The sequence below is a fragment of the Cetorhinus maximus genome, unplaced genomic scaffold (genome assembly GCF_964194155.1).
Source record: "Cetorhinus maximus unplaced genomic scaffold, sCetMax3.hap1.1 HAP1_SCAFFOLD_392, whole genome shotgun sequence".
NCBI classification, from domain to species: domain Eukaryota; kingdom Metazoa; phylum Chordata; class Chondrichthyes; order Lamniformes; family Cetorhinidae; genus Cetorhinus; species Cetorhinus maximus.
Window position 1 is genome coordinate 51,442 of NW_027596338.1, and position 21,273 is coordinate 72,714.

The 21,273-nt window shown below is 45.8% G+C and overlaps 1 protein-coding gene across 1 annotated transcript in view; it reads left to right on the plus strand.

The window, feature by feature from the left end:
- The window catches only part of LOC144673597 (uncharacterized), a 58,368-nt gene extending 37,518 nt beyond the window's left edge, over positions 1-20,850 (plus strand). The window contains exons 2-3 of the mRNA XM_078535346.1: positions 19,710-19,921; positions 20,006-20,850. Of these exons, the coding sequence (XP_078391472.1) occupies positions 19,710-19,921; positions 20,006-20,850 (1,057 nt within the window). The remainder of the gene's footprint in view (positions 1-19,709; positions 19,922-20,005) is intronic.
- The last annotated feature ends 423 nt before the right edge of the window (positions 20,851-21,273 follow it).

Consider the following 21,273-nt stretch of genomic DNA (forward strand, 5'->3'; position numbering starts at 1 on the left):
GTCTTGAACTAACTTCCTGAAAGGTTGGTGGAGGCAGGTTCAACCGCGCTATTCAAAGGGAAATTGGATTGCTCCCTGAAAAGTGTGCGAGGTTACAGGGATAAGGCAGAGGAGTGGGACTATGCAGAATGCTCGTTCAGAGAGACAGTGCAGACACAACGGGCCAAGTGTTGTCCTCTTGCACTGTAAAGATACTTTTGGCATTGTATCATAGTATTTCTTGGATTGATGTGCAAATCAAAGGTTGAATTTGAGTGGTTTGTTTAGTTCTATGCTGTCAGAATTGACTTCCCCTGGTCAGTGACCCTGATAGCCTGCTTGAGATCTTTTGAAGAAATGATTTACCCGCACACTAACATAGACAACTGGTCATAGAGGGCCCTGTGCCTTGCGGTTGTCCTCTCTACATCTGAGTAGAGTTTGGTTGACTTCTTACATATGGGACTTGCCTCCATCAGATGTAATTAATCCTGCATTTATTTACACTGCCGTCCAGCTGAATGCTAGACCATCACGGTTGACCATCTGCAGGCTAAACAGTTTCTGCATTTGTACAGCACGGGGAGGCCATTCAGCCCACCCTGCATGTACTGACTCTTATCTGATTAGTTCCGCTCTTGCGGTGTTCCCTGTAGCCTTAAAGTTCCACAAATAGGAATATTCATTTTAGAATCTGCTACTGCCATCATTTCACAACCGTTTTTTAAAAAAAACTTTCTCGTGTTGCCACGGTATTTTCAGCAATCCCCCGTTTAAAATCTAACTCTGCTGCCATTGAACGGTTTGTGATATTTTTTTCAGAACCTCAATATCCTCTTAAGCTTCTCCATGCTCAAGAGAGCAATCCCAGCTTCTCCACGTTTTTCCTGTACGAGTAAAAGCTGATGATACCAAGGACTAGGAACAGATTTTAGTTGAGGCGGGGGGAGGGGTTGGAGGAGAAGTGTGAAGAACATTTTTATTTTTTAACACTGCGAGTGTGGTGCCCGTGAGGGGTGGTGGAAGTGGGGGGGGAATGAGTGATTTCAAAAGTGATGGCATTTTTTTTCCCCCAAGCCTCAGTTTTGATGTGATCCAATTTTTGTTAACCACTCCACGGCAAACTCGAGGGTAGAATCGGAGGAGTTTATTTTACACGTACAAAGCAGGAAGGAGGGTTTGCCACAACACCCACCCACCCGCCCCCCCACCCCCCCACCCCCCCACCCCCCTTTTACATTCATACAAAAGAGGGATAAAGGAAGAATTACAGGGCAAAGACCACAGAAAATAAAAATTTCACTGGACTCCAGAATCAAAGGTCCAATGATGTATTCCTTTCAGAGTCGGCAGGTTGAAGACTAATCCTGGATAATTCGCTTTTCCAGTGCGCAGAACTTCTATGATGAGATGAATTAGTCTTGTAGGCGCTGGTGCAGTAAGTTCCGGTAGAAACAGTGTAGATGGGGGGGCTAGGGCCATTTAAACTTGGACAGAGTCCTGGCTCTGCTGCCACTTGCTCTATGGAAGATAGCAATCTGCTTCGCAGTTCCACAAGGCAGGGTAACTGGTTCTCCCAGCTAGGATGCTGGGGAAATCATGTGATATTACTCCCACTTCTCCACTTTGGTTCGGACAAAGGATTTATTTATATTCCTTAGTCTGCATTCTTGATGGTTAATGTTTCAACCATTAATCATTCCAAGAGGTTTTGGGGTCCTTTGAACTATCAGACTGGTCTTCTCTGTTGGCCAGGCCTTGGCCTCAGAAATGTAATTGGTCTTTGTACAATTCCCTTGGATTTGATCTTTGCAGTCGCAACAATCATTGGCATCTCTTCAGAGATAACGAGGTTGCAGCTGTTCTGAGTGCCAGGAAGTTACTTTTGTTTGAGTCAGCCAGCAATGGCTCCAGTCATTTGAAAGCTTTTATCCAGTTTTTTTAAGTATGTAACTTAGCCATTTAAGTTTTATAAAAATAGTGATCTTGGCTACAGGACAGCAGAATATGCAGGACTACAGGGGAATGGCACTAGTTGAATTGCTCAGTTGACAGATCGAATGGCCTCCTTGCGTGCTAGTCTGCTAGATACAACAACAAGATTTGTCACACAAGAGATTAAAATCAGGCCTCCATCTATACAAAGTGATCTGTCTGTTTCCTCAAGGCCTGAGAAAAAGGTGACTTCCCTCAGTTGGCATTGATTTAAATTTTCTTCTTCATTCATGGGGCGTGGGTGTCAGAATTACCGGCATGTAGGCCAGACCAGGTAAGGACAGCGGCAGATTTCCTTCCCGAAAGGGCATTAGTGAACCAGATCGATTCGTGGCCGTCAATAGATTTTTAGTTCCAGATTTTTATGGAATTCTAATTCCACCAATCCGGGCCCATACAGCATTGCCCTGTGTCTCTGGATTACTAGTGCCATCCATTATGTGGCACCTCCACTCCCTCTCTCCTCCCACGTGTTGTTTGTGGGTCTAAGAAACGGAAGGAGGACTCTTGGAGATCATCGGTGTGTTCATTCTTTGTTCTACGCTGTAGATTAGATTATAACTCTGGTTTATTTTTCTCTCAGTTTACGAGCATGGATTTGGAAATTGAGGGGATAATAGGAAGATTTTCAGATGCCATGAGCCGTGGCGGGATATCCGAAGTGGCATCTTTGGTGAAAGCTGAGAGGAGCAGATTGGAAAGCGTGACGGTTCATGTGGCTGTCACCGGGACCCCGAGAGCGGGGAAGTCTGCTTTCATTAATTCAGTCATGGGTTTCAAGGATGGCGAAGATGGCGCGGCACCCACCGGCCCCGCCCAACAGGTGACCAAGCCGGTGCCTTACAGCCGGCTGGGGAACCCCAGCTCCGTGTTTTGGGAGCTGCCCAGCGTTCGGGGACCCGGCTTCTCGTCGGGCAACTACCTGAAGGCGGTGGAGGTCGACAAGTACGTCGGCTTCTTCATCCTGTCATCGACGTGGTTCACGTGGGAGGTCGCAGCCCTTGCCAGCGAGCTCAGGCGGGTTGGCAAGCAGTTCTACCTCATCCGCACCAAGATTGACTTGGGCCCTCCTGGCTACAGGGAGAAGGAGTTCGTTGAGGACGTCCTGAATGTTTTCACCGTCGACTACTTTGCAAACCTGGACATTGAATACGCGATTGCTCACTTCTTCTGTGTCTCCTCCCACCAGGTTGACCGGTTCGACTTTCTGGAGTGCGTCCAGGCTCTGCAGAGAAATTCCTCGCCTCCACTCCAGAAACACGCCCTGCTGCTCTCCCTGCACTACCTGGCCAACAAGATGGAGCTGAAGGACTCTCTGAGGGAGTTCATTCCGGTGTCGGCGATCTACAGCTGCCTCATCAACCCCATCCCGGTCGAGCAGCTGCCTTACCAGGCCAATGTCCACTTTCTGTACAACGAGATCCGGCTTTACCGCGTCCTGTTAGGGCTGGACTACCCGGCCTTGAGCAAAAGGGCCAAGCTGATTCGCCAGCCGACCTTTGTCCTCTCGGATGAGATCCAGACCACGATGGCGAAGATGCTGACGGAGAAGGGCGTTTCGGAGGAGCTGCTGAAGTGGACGGAGATAAACGTGTCGGTCCCCAACAGCTACGTGAAGTGGATTCCCTTCCTCGAGACGCTGCCTGGAGGGAAGCTGCCTGGGGCTTCCACCATCCGCTTGTTGGATACCATGCTGCAGAAGTTTACGGACGATGCCTGCCGTGTTCAGAGGAAAATGGAGGATGTACTGAAGGGTGAATAACATTGTTTGAGGCCCAACAATCTAATGGTGTTAGGTACAAATGAAGGGAGAGGAAACCTCAACTTCAGTATCAAAGGCATCCTCTGGTGGGTGACGTGGCTTAATTCCCTATTCTTTTCCTCCATAGTCTGCAATGTAACCTTGTTGCAGAGGCATTCCATGCTCTGCCAGTCCAAGATTGTTAATGCACAATGCCTTCTATTCAAGTACAAAACATAGCCATTTCATCCCAAGACCTTCACCTGTCACAACTAACTAAATGAGATTGGCTTGCAGATGAAATTCTACTTGGCAGTCTACATGGGCATGGGCCAAAATTGAAGGCTAGGCACTACAAGACTCGTATTTCACTGCAGCTGGTAGCTACCATGCTAGCTGGGTGTGAGGTTTCGCTTAAGCACATTACTGCAACCCTCCAGCTGCTGTCAATGCAACATATTGACTGACCCTCTTTGTCTGAATGAGCAACATAATCCAGATGTGTTTTCTTTTGTAAGTTTAAGCTGTATTGTACATCCAAGTGTTGATGCAATATTGGGGATCATTTCTTCTATCCTTCCCATATTAAAAGTAGCAATAGCTCTTGTAGCTGTTGTAATAGTAAACACCATCATTAAACAGCTGATGACGGTCTTTGGAAACCCTAGTGTAGATTGAATTGCTGACTCTCCACTTCTAAAGGTGATGGGCATGATAATTTTGACTTAAACCGGAGTCCAGTGTGGTTGTCGAGCAACACTTCAATTTTAAATAAAATTTGAACCTTTGTTTCACGCACATCAACACTAATTGAGCCCAATATTTTGGCAGAATGGCTGACTATTGACGGCACTGCTTTGTTTTCCTCTCCTCCCAACAGGAGGAGATATTAGAAACTTGTCACTGCAGGGGGGAGTTGGTGGGTGAAAGGCCAGGATTCAAAAAGGAAATGCCAAGTGTGTGCAAAAGAAATGGAAGATGTGATTTCTGAGCAATGCAAGTAAACTCACTTTTTTTGCTGAAAATGTAAACAAAGCTGTTTCTTGTACAGATTACAGCTGAGTGAGTCTCATTTTATTTCACGAAAGGAATGCTATTGGGAGTGTCAAAATTCGCACAACTTAACGTTTCAGTCTATTTCCAATTGATAACTGAACTCACTACGGTTATTTGAGAAACTTCAGAATTTAAATAAAATTATTAATGTGTACAGTGACTGTTATCTGACTTTTCAAAGTAGCTTTAGTGAAGGGTTTAACTGCAGTTGACTTTTAAAAAAAAAAAATTTTTAAAAAGCTTCAACATTTTGTTAACTGCTGCATGTAACCTGTTTGTCGTCCAGTTTTTCATTTTCCAGTTTTGTTCAAGAATTTCCTCTAAATACTGTTTTCATAAATGCAGGTTTGTATGTGGGTCATCAAAGACTTTTGTATTGGAGCTGTCTGTCACCCGTGAGGAATTGATTTATTAAAATGAATAACTTATGCAATTTATCCTGGAGTCAGCTACCTTGGAATTTTTTTCTCTATGATAACTGTGTAGTTATGTTTCTGTAAAACTGGATTAGGTATACACAGGTTCCCAAACCCTGGATAACTTTAAAAGCAATTTTTGTTTTGATTTGCAGCATAGTGAAGCTATTTGGCCCATGTCTGTGCCAACTGGGTTTGGTCCCTAGCCTTGTGGGTTACAGCATGACACGCAGATTTCCAAGTGTACTTTTTGGGGAAGTGGTGGTGTAGTGGTATTGTCACCAGGCTGGTATTCCAGAGACTTAGGGTAATGCTCTGGGGCCCTAGGTTCAAATCCCAATGGTGAAATTTGAAGTCAATTTATAAAATAAAATAGACTCCATGTCTGACCATTTTTCTTGTTGTAAAATCCCATCTGGTTCTCTGACCTTCAGATGTCCTTATCTGGCCTACATGTGACGCCAGATCCACAGCAACGTGGTTGACTCTTCATGTCTGAACAAGGTCAGTTAGGGATGGGCAATAAATGCTGACCAGGCCAGCGATGTCCACATCCAATAAATGTGTATAAGGTTGCTGCCTGTACCCCATCACATGAATTTCTAAAAATTCATTCATGAGATGTGGGCTATGCTGGCTGGGCCAGCATTTATTGCCCATCCCTAGTCGCCCTTCAGGGTGGTAGTGAGCTGCCTTGTGGTACAGATACACTCAGTGCTGTTAGGGAGGGAGTTCCAGGAGTTTGACCCAATGACAGTGAAGGAATGGCTGATATATTTCCAACTCGGGATGGTGAGTGACAATGATGGGCACTTCCAGGTGGTGGTATTCCCATGTCTGCTGCCCTTGTCCTTCGAGGTAGTGGTGGTTGTGGGTTTGGAAGGTGCTTTGAAGGGGATTTGGTGAATTCCTGCAGTGCGTCTTGTAGATGGTACATATTGCTGCTACTGTCGGTGGTGGAGGGAGTGAATGTTTGTGGATGGGGTGCCAATCAAGCGGGGCTGCTTTGTCCTGGATGGTGTCGAGCTTCTTGAGTGTTGTGGGAGCTGCACTCATCCAGACAATTGGAGTATTCCATCACACTCCTGACTTGTGCCTTGCAGATGGTGGACAAGCTTTGGAGTCAGGATATGAGTTACTTGTCACATGATACCTGGCCTCTGACCTCTCGTAGCCACAATATTTATATGGATAGTTCCGTTTCTATGCCCATCTAATCCTTCTGCCAATGACATTAAATTTGTCTCCTGGTTGTTGAAGGACACCAACATTCCCCTTGGTGAGGTCAATCTGTGGGCAATGGTGGGAAGGTAGCAAATGATCCATTCAGAGGGGTGTCTTCACTTGGCCTTCAAAGAGAAAGGTACACCAAGTGACAGGTTCTGTCTCAGGCATTGCACCATGAAGCTGCCAAGTGACATTGGGGATTGTTGCCACTGGCCATTTGTGGCATAGCATACCAACCTAAAATAATTGACTTCCATGTGCAATTGTCGATGGTTAGGGCCTTCGTGTCATGGCTACAATTATCCCTGAACCATAGCTTTTGCTGTCCACTAGTAATTTGGGTCCATGTACCTTGCTACACGGAAGGTCCTTGGGAGTGTGGCCATCTTCCATTGTTATAACCACAGCCGGTGTTAATTGCTGAGCAAACCAAATCTCAGGGAAACTTGTCTTATGGACTATACCCTTTGTTTTGTATTCTGAAAACAAGGCGATGTACCGATCTTAGTAAGAAGTCCAGTAATGCTTTTACTTTTATTTCTTAAAATCCCAAAAGTTTTATTAGCAACAATAAAAGGAAACACAAGATTAGTTACACCATTAATGTTAGTTTTTAAAAAACATTCCCCAAAAAAAAGCAAAATTCTACTTGGTCAATCCCACAAGTAAACACCTCCCAGGCAACACCTCCCAGGCAACAGTCCCTTTATAGATGGTTAACTATAAAATCCAGTAATATTACACAAGGCGAAGTGTTGTAGCTTTAATAAAGGCATAGCACATGACCTCTAACCTCTTCCACTCTACGTTGGAATCCACTTCAGAATAAAACTGCTTGTTGCAGCCCAGGACTTTTCTGTTGACTGAATGGCCGGTTCAAATGGCAAGCTCTCCGGGCCCAGAGCTCCAGCTATCTCTAATCCTAAACTCTTTCCCCTTCCATCCCAGTTCCACTGTTCTCACACCTTTGAAACTCAAATCCTTCCACACAAAATCTTTTTATGTTTCTGTCTTGTCTGCTTTTTGGGTCAATAAAATATCGTCACCCCACTACTCTACCTATGGAACTCCCTGCGAAATGTAAAGATGTTTTTTGGTACCTCTGACTCCCCTTTGATATTCAAACAAACTCTCAACTTCTCTAAAAATGCAAATTTTAGATCTAACCTAGTTACTTGTACCTCAAGCTTAACACCCCTATCCTTTCCATCTTTCAAAACCTAAAGACAACCTGACTCCAATTAATCTCCTGCACGCGCACGTATCAACGCAATTAGGCAGTCCTCTCAAATACAGAGGTCCTTGAGGAAATGGGTACTTCATATCCACTCTGCATCATGGCCCTTTCCATTATAGATAAAATGCTTAACTTTGTACATCACTTACATTCTATTCCTTGGTCTCCTCTGTTCCAAATAAAGCGAAACAGCGAACATTTCCTTTGGGGAAGCCCCTTTGGAAGGGCCAGATTTAAGGTGAGATCGCAGCCAATAAATTGGGTTCCGTTTTAGATAGGAAGCCTGCGAGTTTGAAGTGGGCGTGGAGGATTCTGACGACTAAACCTCAAAGTTTTGCATTTTGGCGAACAAAGAATATCATTACCACGTTGATGAGTTCCTCTGGGTAGCGTCTATGCTAGCAGAATGATTTAATATGCTACAACATCAGCACATTTGGCATCTGGACTTCCCAATGTATGGTGTGTTTGGGGGGAAAAAATCTGAAAAATGAGTCTCAAATGTCCAACCACCTCTATGCAGAATCCCTCAAAAGCATAATTATGCGTAATCATTCCTGCAGTTTATTTTCTTAAACTAGAAAGGCCATCCAACACCAGCTTCCTCTTCCCAAGCCAATATGCCCAGTGGTGAGGCGCAAATCACTCCAAACCCACTCTGGTGCGCAGGACAGTTCTTTGAAATGCCTGATACCAGACTCTGGAAGCAACTGCTGTACTCAGAACTCAGTGGAGGCAGGAGACACTTCAGTGACGCTTCTCCTCCCCACCCCACCGCCCCCCCCACACCCCCCCCCCCCCCACCTCCCCCGCCCCAAGTAACACCGACTCATGGGAGTCCCTGGCTTGTGACCGACCAAAATGGATGGAGGAGGTTCTTTTGTGAAGGTGAAGCCCAGGCGTCCGAAAGAGCGCGCAAACCCACAGGGGAGCCATCTGCCCCACCCTTCAATCGCCAGCCGCCTCTGCATGTGGCACAGTCTGCAGATCGTACGCTGGGCTTCTCAGCCATCTTAGACCCCATTGGACTGGAGTGGAGCAAGTCATCCTCGACACTGAAGGGCTGCCCAAGTAGGAGATGTTAAATCACTACACAAATAATCACCTCCTTTCAAAATATTAAACAGGAATTTTATCCAAATAAACATTTTAAAGTTTTCCCCTCTAGCATTTCATGTAAATAGTTTTTAAAAGTAATGCACGCACTGATGAGGGTTGAACCAGAACATTCAGTGACTCGTCTGTCTCAGTGCCATTATATTCCAGCTACCAAGGAGCCTTTGATATCTATTTAGACAGTGAAAATACAGCTGTAAGTGAATGGATATTGAGTCTTAAACCCAAAAATGCTGGAAGAGGTTGAGACATTTTGAATGGAAACTCCGATGGGGAATTCGGGAGAAACTTCCTTTCCCAGCGAGTGGTAAGAATGTGGAAATCGCTACCACCGGGAGGAGTTGAGGTGGACAGCATAGATATGTTTAAAGGGAAGTTGGAGAGACATTAGAGAGAAAGAAACAGAAGGATGTGGTATGCGGGTGGGAGGAGACTCATGTGGAGCAGAAATACTGGCATGCAGCAGATGGGCCGAATGGTCTGTTTCTGTGCTGCTGTCGTGTAGAAAAGTCGTCCCTTTCAAATAAAAACCCTATGGATAAATTTAATCATGTGAAATGTGTAATTGTTTAAAGCATCGATTTGCTTGCTAGAAGTTTCAATGAGTTGAAAAAGCAAATGGAAATTTGTGTGGAAAGTTTTTGGATATATGTAGGAAAAGAGACTTTAACATTTTGTTCAATAGTAGGGTATAAGGCCACAAATGATAGTCAATGAGCCATTACCGCTTAGAAGGGAGGCCATTTGGCCTATCGAGTCCATGCTGGTCCTCTGTAGAGCAATCCAGTCATTCCCATTCCCCCGACTCTATCACCGCACCCCTGCAAGTTTATTTCCATCAGGTTCCCACCCAATTTCCTTTTGAAATCATTCATCGTCTCTGCTTCCACTACCCTCGTGGGCAGCGAGTTCATTACCACTCGCTGTGCAAAAAAGTTCTTCCTCACATCTCCCCCGCATCCCCTGTGCAAAACCTCAAGTCTATGTCTCCTGTACCTCGCTCATGGGAACAGCTTTACTTTGTCTGCTTTATCTAAACCTGCCCTAATCTTATTCACCTCTAATAGTGGTGATTTTAACATTTTTTCCCCATAGGAAATATTGACATGATTGGAACATTAGAACATAACAAATAGGAACAGGAGTGGACCATTCAGCCCCTCGAGCCTGCTCCGCCATTCAATAAGATCATGACTGATCCTCTTGTGTTTCAATTTCCACATCCCCATCTAACCCCGGCAACCTTTGATTCCCTTGCCTCACAAGAATCTGTCCACCTCTGCCTTAAAAATATTCAATTACTCCGGCTCCACCATCTTCTGAGGCAGAGAATTCGAAAGTCGCACAACCCTCTGAGAGAAAAAAAATTCTCCTCATCTCTGTCCTAAAAGGGCGACCTCTAATTTTAAAACAGTGCCCCCTAGTTCTGGACTCACCCATAAGAGGAAACATCCTTTCGACATCCACCTTGTCAAGGCCGTTCGGGATCTTGTATACACTTCAATCAAGTCACCCTGATTTTTGAAAACAAAACCTGACTGTATACCCAGCATGGCTTGTTGGCTAGCAGCCTGGCCACAGGGTCAGAGGTTGTGGATTCAAGGCCCAGTCCAGTGACTCGAGCCCATAAGCTGGGCTGACACTCCTGATGCAGTGCTGAGGGAATGCTGCACTCCCGTATGAGGCTTTCAACCGAGGGCCCCCCATCTGCCCTCTCGGCTGGATGTAAAGGATTGCAAGGGTACTATTCCGAAGAAGAACAGGGGAATTATCCCTACTGTGCCATGAGCATTTATCTCTTGGCCAATGACACTGAAAAAAGCAGTAATCACATTGGTAATGCGACAGTGCTTACACTTCAAAAGTACTTCAATGACTTGTAAAGTACTTTGGGATGTCATGAAAGGTGCTTTATAAAGGCATCATATCTACCAAATTGTTTAGAATAGATAAGAGTTGTGTATTGCTGAGGAGACATGCTGCGAAGATTTTCGTCTTGCACTTAGCAGATTGGTCAAGGTGTTACTTTGGACAATGCACCAAGGGAACTGTTTCCCCCCAGGCTTTTGTTTAATTCAAAAAAAGGCGTAATGTCTGGACATGTTCCTTTTGCCTGCAGAGGACAGGTTCCTGTTTCTGAATATATGTCGCTTCTGCTAAATCTTCTTGATCGGAACTCGTGTCCCCTGAGCGTTAACCTGGACCGCTGGATTACTAGCCCAGTGACAGTACCACTACACTGCCATCTCCCCCGAAACTCTTTGGGCTACATTTAAGTTTTTGGTGGGTGGTTGCACCTCAAGAAATTTTAGTGACTCTTGATGGCCTGTGTTGACAACTCTTGTTTGGACATGGAGGTAATTATTTGGCCTTGATCAACCATCCTGGCGTTGACCGTTGATTAACTTGCCTTCGATATTTCCCCCCAATTTTTCAGAAATAAGATGAGGTTATGTTCTTTTTTAGCCAGCTTAATGCCTTTTAAGGAAATGTGTCCTCTTTTTCAATCCTCTTAATGCTTCTTAGGAAGATATTTTCCCTTTTTCCATATCTTAATGCCTTTTAAAGAAGATATTTTCCTTTGTTCAATTATCTTAATGCCTTTTGAGAAATGCTCTCTTTTTCAGTCATGTTAATGCCTTATAATATGCCGCCTCCATGCATTTGAGGAGATATTTGATCATCTTAATCCTTGTTAAGAAGCTTTTCACAATTCTCCAGATTTTGGGAAGGTTCCATTAGATAGGCATATAGCAAATGTGATTCCTTTATTCAAGAAGGGAGGGAGACAGGAAGCAGGAAACTACAGGCTCGTTAGCTTAACATCTGTCATAGGAAAATGTTAGAAGCTATTATTAAAGATGTTATAGCAAGGCATTTAGAAAAACTCAAAGCAATCAGGCAGAGTCAACATGGTGTTTTGAAAGGGGAATCATGTTTAACCAATTTATTGGCGTTCTTTGAAGGAGCCACATGTGCTATGGATAAAGGGGAACCGGTAGATGTACTGTACTTAGATTTTCAGATGGCATTTGATAAAGTGCCACACAAACGCTATTGTGGAAAATAAAAGCTCGTGGGTGTAGGGATGTATTGACATGGATAGAAGATTGGCTGGCTAACAGGAAACAGAGGGTAGCCATAAGTGGATTTTCTCTGGTTGGCAGCATGTGACGAGTGTTCTGCCGCAGGGATCAATGCTGGGACCTCAACTTTTTACAAATTATGTAAATGACTTGGATGAAGGGGCAGATGGTTTGGTGGCTACATTTGCTGCCGACACAAAGATAGGTAAGAAAGTAAGCTGTGAAGAGGACATAAAGAGGGAGACATAGATAGGTTAAGTGAGTGGACAAAGACCAGGCAAATGGAGTACAATGTGGGCAAATGTAAAATTGTTCATTTTGGCAGGAAGAATAAAAAAGAAGCATATTATCTAAATGGTGAGAGATTGCAGAGATCTAAGATTCTGGATGATCTGGGTGTCCTAGTGCATGAATCACAAAAGGTTAGTATGCAGATACAACAAGTGATTAGGAAAGCTAATAGAATGTAATAGTTTATGAGAGGTGAATTGAATACAAAAGTAGGGAGGTTATACTTCAGTTGTACAGGGCACTGGTGAGACCACGCCTGGAGAACTGTGTACAGTATTGGTCACCTTATTTAAGGAAGGTTGTAAGTGCATTGGAAGCAGTTCAGTGAAGGTTTACTAGACTAATACCAAGAATGGGTGGGTGTCTTATGAGGAAACATTGGACAGCTTAGGTTTGTATCCGCTGGAGTTTAGAAGAGTAAGAGGTGACTTGATAGAAACATTTATGATCCTGAGGGGTCAGTGGATGTGGAAAGGATGTTTTCTCGTGGGAGAATCTAGAACTAGGGGTCACTATTTAAAAATAAGGGGTCGCTCATTTAAGACAGAGATGAGGAGAAATTTTTTCCCTCGGAGGGTGGTGGGTCATGAAACTCTCTTATTTGAAAAGCGGTGGAAGCAAGGTTTTTTTAATATTTTTAAGGCAGAGCTACATAGATTCTTGATTGACAAGGGGGTGACAGGTTATCAGGGGTAGGAGGAGGTTACAGTCAGATCAGCCATGATTTTATTGAATGGCGGAGCAGACTTGAAGGGTCTTGTGGCCTACTCCTGCTCCTAGTTCATATGTTTGTATATGTCCTCATTTTGGTTATCTTAATGCATTTAAGAAGATATGTTCCCTTTTTCAGTCATCTCAATGCCTTCTGAGAAAATATGTTCTGTATCTTAATGCATTTTAGAACATTTGTCCTCTTTTCCAGTCATTTGGGAAGATGTGTTCTATTTATCAATCATCTTAATGCCGTTTGAGAAAATATGTCCTTTTTAGTCATCTCATGGCCTTTTAAGAAGATGTGCTCTCCTTTTGCGAATGCCTTTTAAGATGTTCTCTTTTTCAGTCATCTTAATGTCTTCATCTTCATGTCTTTTGAGAAGATAGGTCCCCATATCCTTCAACATGTTAATGCCTTTTTGCGACGCATTTTTGGGGAAAGGGGCTTGTAATGGCTGGAGGGGCCGAATAACCACCCCAACCACGTGGTCCATATTTTGAATTCCGACCGTTGGCGGGAAAGCTCGAGCCGCCCGCCGCCCGCGCGGGGTCTGGAGGTGGTGGGAAGCTGATTGGACGGCGGGCCGCCGCCGCGCGATGGACGAAGCAGAAACGCCCGCCGTGATTGGTCACGGGGGCGTGGCGATGGCTGTCCGCGCCCCCTCCCTGCGGCCGCCCCGGTATTTAAGCCGTTATATGGAGGGGGAAGCGACGCCATTTGAGGATGTGAGGGGCTGGTCATGGAATAAAGTAGAAATAAAACATTATAAGAGGGAACACTGTTTTTGAAATAAGGTTACTCTAATCAGGAGAGGCTCCCCTTTGTTTTAAAAAGTGAAATAAAAGGCAGCCAGGACCTCGTTGGGATGCCAGTTTAGGCAGGGTCAAAGGTCACCCAAACATTGGCCAACTAATGTGGCTCTGACTGCATGTCAGAACTGTTGGACTTAAATGAAAAGTTTCCCTCTTAAGAGGAAAGATAGGCTTTAAGAGATAGGAGAGGTTGCGACGTAGTGGTAGAGCAAGTCAGTGAAGCGTGTCAGGTTGGAGGTAGGCAAGTGACCAGTGGTAGGCTGAAGAGTTGAAATAAGGCAGTAAAGGGTCTCAGAGCACCAAAGGTCCAGGTAAGACGAAATGGCAGGAGTTACGTGCACGCACACACACCATCATCATCATCATCACACCATCATCATTGCATGTGGGGCAAAAGGGAGAACGGCGCCAATTTCACTTGGGATTCGCCGAGTGCCCCTCACTCAAAGGGAGCCAGGGCGACGCCCTGGAGTGAATTGCTTTGGCGTTGCACCCTTCAGCCACCTTGCGGAGCCCTGGCCAACGTTGGCGCGTGGGAGATTTGGGTGCCCCACACCCGAAACGCGGCAAGCTGCCCCGCTGGCAGCAGCAAGCAATAAAGGGCAGCGAATGGCATGTCGGCTCTTCCCTTGCGAGGGAGGTGCTGTTTTAAGAGTAAGGAAGTTTTGCCCCCATTATACAAAGCCTCGGCGAGACCACGCCTGGAGCACATGTGCACAAGTTTCAGTCTCCTTAGCTAAGGAGACTTGCCTTTGGTGGGGATGCAGTGAGGGTTCACGAGATTGATCCCTGGGATGCTGGCATGGGGGTGAAGCGCAGAATGGCCTCCTTTCTCATTCCGTGAATCCCTACGAGAGGGCCGTCCTACAAGGTGAGACTGAAGTAGGGGAGCCTGTTAACGCTGGAGTTTGGAAGAATGGGAGGTGATCTGATTGAAACTTTGAAGATTCTTCGAGGGTTTGACGGGGTCGGTGCCGACAGACTGTTTCCCTCCTGCGGCTGTAAAGTCTAGAATGGGGGGGGGGGGGGGGGGGGGCGGGGGCGTCAGAGTCTCAGGGTGAGGGGTCGTTCATTTTGGACTGAGATGAGGGCAAATTCCTTCACTCGGAGGATTGTGAATCTTTGGAATTCTAAACCTCCTCCCCAAGAGCTGTGGATGCTCCGTCGCTAAGTCTATTCAAGTCTGAGACCGATAGGAATTTGGGCGCGAAGGGATAGGGCGGGAAGGTGGAGTCGAGGCAGAAGATCAGCCACCATCCTATTGAATGGGGGAGGGGGGCAGGCCCGAGGAGCTAAATAGCCTCTCCCTGTTCCCTGTGCTGCCGAATGGCCTGTTTCTGTGCCCTATGTCCTGTGTGGTTTCCGACAAGTGCCCCAGTTCCTTCTGCTAACGTCCCTCATGCGAAAAACCGACAGATTTGTAATAGCAGGCAGACCTTTAAACAGTGAATAAAAACGGGGCTCATGAAATAATTCATTATTTAGGAAGTAAATAGGAAGGGAAACCCCCGTTTAAAAATCGTACCATTGTAACTTATATTGACTTTCATCAATCTCTCAACCAAAATACAGCCGCTGACTCCCTCCCAAACCGGAGCTCAAATTCAGTGGTATTGTGGTCACCCTTTGCAATGCAGTCATTGACTGTTGGATGATTAACAAACCCCCCCGGTTGTCCCTCCTCTCTAACTCTCGCCTGGCCTGTTCCCGAGCCAGTTTGAAAGTATACTGTTCTAGAAAAACTGTCCTGACTGTGTTCTAGAAATTTGAGACCGGGAGTAGAGTGCTGGTGTAGTGTTGTGGGTTTAAACTGCCCACCCGTGTACGTGACGGTGATGAGGAACGCTCGCATGTGGCTCCTGAATGATTTCACGAGCCCCATTTTTATTCACTACTGTTTAAATCTCTGCCTATTATTACAAATGTGTTGGTTTTTGGCAGGAAGGATGTTAGCAGAAGGAATTGAGACACTGGTCGGAAACTACACAGGATTATACAGCACAGAAACAGACCAGTCGGCCCAACCAGCCCATGCTGCTGTTTATGCTCGACTCGAACCTCCTCCGATATTCCTCATCCAAACCTCTCATTGTAACCCCTCTATTCCTTTCTCCCTCATGTGTTCATCCAGCTTCCCCCTTAAATACATCTACACTATTCACCTCAACCACTCCCTGTGGGAGCGAGTCCCACATTCTCTCCCACTCTCTGGGTAAAGGAGTTTCTCCTGAATTCCCCATTGGATTTCGTGGTGACTGTCTTATATTGACAGTCTCTGGTTCTGCACTTCCCCACAAGAGGAAACGTTCTCTCTGTATCCACTCTTATCGAAACCTTTCATCATTTTAAAGACTTCTACTAGGTCACCCCTCAGCCTTCCATTTTTTCCAAAAGAGACCCACCCTGCCAACCCTTGCCTGATATATATAACCACGCATTTCTGGGATCATCCTTATAAATCTTCCCTGCGCCCTCTCCAGTGCCCCTGTATCCTTTTTATAATATGGTGAACAGTTCTGCACACAGTACCATAAATCTGGTCTAATCTCGGTTTGGTGCTGGTTTAGCAGAACTTCCCTACTTTTCAATTCTAGCCCTCTAGAGATAAAGCCTGGTGTTTGTTTGCTTATTTTTATGGCCTCGCTAACCTGTGGCACGGTTTTCAATGATTGACATATTCGTAACCGAGACCCCTTTGTTCCTCTACTACACCTAGTCTACCATCTTCCAAGTAATTTGTGACCTCTCTGTTCTTCCTACCGAAATGAACTACCTCACATTTATCTGTGCTGAACTTTATTTGCCAATTATTTTCCCATCCTGCAGGTTTGTTGCTGTCCTCCTGTAATTTGTTGCAGCCCTTCTCAGTACTGACTCTTTCCCCCAGCACCCCCCTGCCAATTTGCCGTCAGAGGCAAATTTAGAGAATGCATTGTGAAACTATTCCGATACTCCCGAGACTGATATAGTGCCGGATATAGCAGAATACATATATTTCTTCTATTCCCCAAGACTTGCCCCAGTTTCAGTAGTATAATGCAGTCTTCCCTAGTTGAATATCTGATGAGAGATTAATCGCCTCCAAGCTTTTATTCTCATTCACGGGACTTGGGCACCGCTGGCAAAGTCAGGATTTAATGCCTTCCCCTAAATTGCTCCTTGAGAAAGTGGTGGCGAGCTGCTGCCTTGAGTATAACTGAGAGGCTTGCTAGGCCATTTCAGAAGGCAGTTAGGAGTCAACCATATTGTTGGGGCCTGGATTTACACGTGGGCCAGACCAGGTAAGGTTGGCAGATTTCCTTCCCTGAAGGACAGTAGTGACCCAGATAGGTTTTTACAACAATCAGATAGTTTCATGGTCACCGTCACTGAGACTAGCTTTCAATTCCAGATTTATTTAATGAACTGAATTTAAATTCCCTCCTGCCAGGTTAGGATCCAAACACACATCCAGGCCTCTGGATTATTAGCCTAATAACATAACCGCCCAAGCAATCCCGTTTTATAAAAGTCTGAAGGAGTTCTTCCAAAAACACCCTTATGACACCAGTTGTTGAACCGCACGTTGAACATTTTGATCTTGTCTACTCTATGTCAAGTTACAGATGGATGAAATAGTAATCTAGAGGTTATTACTTTTGTTTTTGCTTTTTAATTTAGGCCCTAGCTGCTCATGCTCCCTGAGCAGAACCTCTTACACCATAATACCTATTTAGCTGGTACCTACATGAACCACGATAACTGGGCCCTCTCCCTCCCTCTCCACGTTACTCTGCAGCCCGAGGAGATGTCCTTAAATCCATTACTGAGCACAGAATGCACAACATTCGGAACTCACACCCTTGGCTACTGTCCCCGACTATTCCTACATTTTGTTCTCTCCGCCACCTCCCACCACCAACCTGAATGGTCCCCTGTAACTCGGTACCATGGTCACTTTGCTCATACATCATGCAGCTGTCCTCATGGCTCCAAGAACTTTGAATTTATTGGACAAGTGCAAAGGCTAATGCGCTTCCAGTGCTACCTTCTTGATACCCATACCTGTATCACCAGTAGTCACACCGTCCCACGCCTGACCACAGACTAAATCTCAGACTAAAATTATGTAACTTAAGGTGAGTGGCTGCTTGCTGAATCAAATTGTCCAGGCAACTTTCTCCCCATTGTCCAAAGTTCAGGCTCCAGCTGAACAACTCTGAACTGAAGTTCCATGAACTGCACTTACTGCAGCTGTGGTTGCTGTGGATCACATTGGTGCCAACCAACTTCCAAATGCTACGGCTGCAACACATCATATCAAGTCAATTCTGATCTGGAAGTTGCTCAATATCAGAGTATTTCCATCATTTTCTATTTTTATTGCATATTTTCAGCATCCACAGTATTTTTGCTTTTCTTTGACCAGGGAAATGTAAGAATATGGAAATCGTTATATTAAGAGTTTGCGAAGCATGTCTGAGCTGGGAACTCATGGGTACAATCACACCACAAAAACACCGTCTACCAGCTGTATGTAGACACGGATTCACTTGGTCATCCCATTTACTGACACAAGAACACAGTCACGTCAGAGGGAGACCATTCAGATACTTTATATGCGCAGAGGGATCTATTCAGTATTTCCACTATTCAGCTTTAAAAGTTCAAAGCAATTGGTATACAATCAATTGGTGATGAGGAGCTGTTTAAATGTCTGTTTGCGAGAAAAGACACACTCGTTCACACCGCCTGCTAATAATCCAGTGAGTTCACATTTGACATTGAGGGTTTTTTCCTGCTGTTAATCAAATCCAGGATAGAACTATGGATGCTGTGTCAACTGACTTAACCATTTTATATCCAGGGTTCAAATCGTAATCGGACCACGAAAGATGATGTTGTATTCGATGAAACAGGTTGTCGATGGCGGTGGTGGTTACCCAGCATTCACCGTGAGACAAAATGTGCCCTATCTGTACAACAGGCGATTGTTGCGCAGGCGCAGTGCTGCTCTGACTAGAGCATGCGCAGTGCGGGTGTTGGGTCTGGTCGGCCGGGCTGGTGTCGGAGCCGCAGGGAGACAGAAACTGACTGGAGGCGGCGGGTGAGTGAGGCCGAATGGAGCCGGCGGGTCGGGGTGGAGAGGCTTCAGAAACACCCGGTGTAGGCCGCAATCCTGGATCACAGCCTCCATGACCCGTGTTTGCAGCCCCGGGGCTTCTTCCCGGTGACAGAGCCGGGTTCAGGGGAAGAGGCTCCGGAGCGGGAGATTCAGAAACTGCGGGGAGTCCGCGGGCCGCCCGGGGGCTCAGAAACTGGGGGGACAGACTCAGGGTCCGGGTAAGACCCACCCGGGAGGGTCCCCCCTCCTGTGTCCCGCCCGACGGCAGCTGGGGTCCTGCCTGAGACCCTGAATCAGAGACACAGGAGCTGGAGAACTGAACCCAGGCAGAGGAGAGGGAGGGAGAAAACTGGGAGTGGAGGAAAGAAATGGTGGAGATGGTGAGATGGGTTTGGATTTCAGCCCAGGTAGGAGGGAGAGTGTGTGGGACGGGGATTTACAGCTTTGGGGGAACAAGAGAGGAATAAATGTTCCATAGAAACTACAATTGTCTATTCTGAATTTCAGTCCTGGATTTAAAGCGATGACTTTTGTAAACTCGTTTTACAGGGTATTAAACGGAGGTGACTGGCAGACAGAAAACGCAAAGCAAACATCACATCAAGATCTGTCAGAGGCACTGAATTCATCAGGACCTGAGTATCATCAACTTTTGAATGTGGAAGGAGAAATGTTTGTCTATTCTGTCTTTGGGAAAGGATTTCAAACATCGGTGTGACTGGAAAAGCCTCAACACACACACACCCGAGTGAGAGTGTTCCAGTGAACTGACTTTGGAAAAAACTTTAAGCAGTTACACAGTCTGCAAAAATATCGCACCATTCACAGCGGGGAGAAACTGTACATGTGTTGTGTGTGGACAAGGCTTCAACTAATCGTCCAACCTGGAGAGAGACAAGGACCCCCACACCATGGAAAAACCATGGAAATGTATGGACTGTGGGAAGGGATTCAATTTCCCATCCCAACTGGAAGTTCATCGGCGCAGTCATACTGGGGAGAGACCGTTCACCTGCTCCATCTGTGGGAAGGGATTCACCCATTTGTATAACCTTCGGACACACCAGCGAGTTCACACTGAGGAGAGGCCATTCACCTGCCCTGTGTGTGGGAAGGACTTCGCTCGGTCATCCCACATTGTGACACATCAACTTGTTCACACTGATAAGAGACCGTTTACATGTTCTGACTGTGAGAAGAGTTTTAAATGCAGAAAAGATCTGCTGATACATCAACGTATTCACACTGGGGAGAGGCCGTTCATCTGCTCCGTGTGTGGAAAGGGATTCATTCAGTCATCCCACCTTCTGACACATCAACTTGTTCACTCTGATAACAAATTTTTTAATTGTACTGACTGTGACAAGAGCTTTAAAAGCAAAAAGGATCTGCTAACACATCAATATACTCACACTGGAGAGAGGCCATTCACCTGTACTAACTGTGGGAAGGGATTCAGCCATCCGTCTGCCCTACTGAATCACCAGCGAATTCACACTGGGGAGAGGCCGTTCACCTGCTCTGACTGTGGGAAGGGATTCATTAATTCATCCAACCTTCTGATACACCAGCAACTTCAGACGGGGGATAGACCGTTCACCTGCTCTGACTGTGGGAAGGGATTCACCCGTTCATCTAACCTTCTGACACATCAGCAGGTTCACACTGAGGAGAGACCGTTCACTTGCTCCGTGTGTGGGAAGGGATTCACTCGGTCATCCAACCTATTGAATCACCAGCGAGTACACAGTGGAGAGAGGCCGTTCACCTGCTCTGTGTGTGGGAAGGGATTCACTCAGTTATCCAACCTGCTGACACACCAGAGCATTCACAGTGGGGAGAGGCCATTTACCTGCTCTGTGTGTGGGAAGAGATTTTCTCATTCATCCTATCTGCTGAAACACCAGCGAGTTCACAGTGGGGAGAGGCCGTTCACCTGTAATGCCTGCGGAAAGGCATTCACTCAGTCATCACCCCTGCGAACACACCAGTGGATTCACAAGCGATTGCAAGGTTTGGATTCTACTCCTGTTGATGCTGTTAATCATACCAGGACTGAACCATGTTCATTCTGACTGTCCTGATCTGTTGATGAGGTTCAATATTCTGAATAAATGTGAAATAAATCAGCTTTGTTTGTATATTTTTGTTTTTCCCCACCTGAGTGTTTAACATCACCTGGCTGGAATCAGAAAGGACAATCTGGGGGAGGATCTTACGGTAGGAACAGAACTTCAGCCTGGACACAGTCCATCAGGGTCACACTAAGGGAGCCCTAAACAACACTTTGGTCTTTCTTATCTTTCTTCACTGACGGCACAATCCCCATGTGGGTGAATCCTGAGGTGTGTAAGAAATGTGTCTCAGTTGCTCTCTTCCATGGTTCAGAGCTCCTAGACACAGAACAGAAGGCTCTTTTACAACTGGAATTAGAGTCAGGAAGAACAACGGTGAATGCTGGAAACGTGCTGTCAAATCAAAGGTTGGTGTAAAATTGT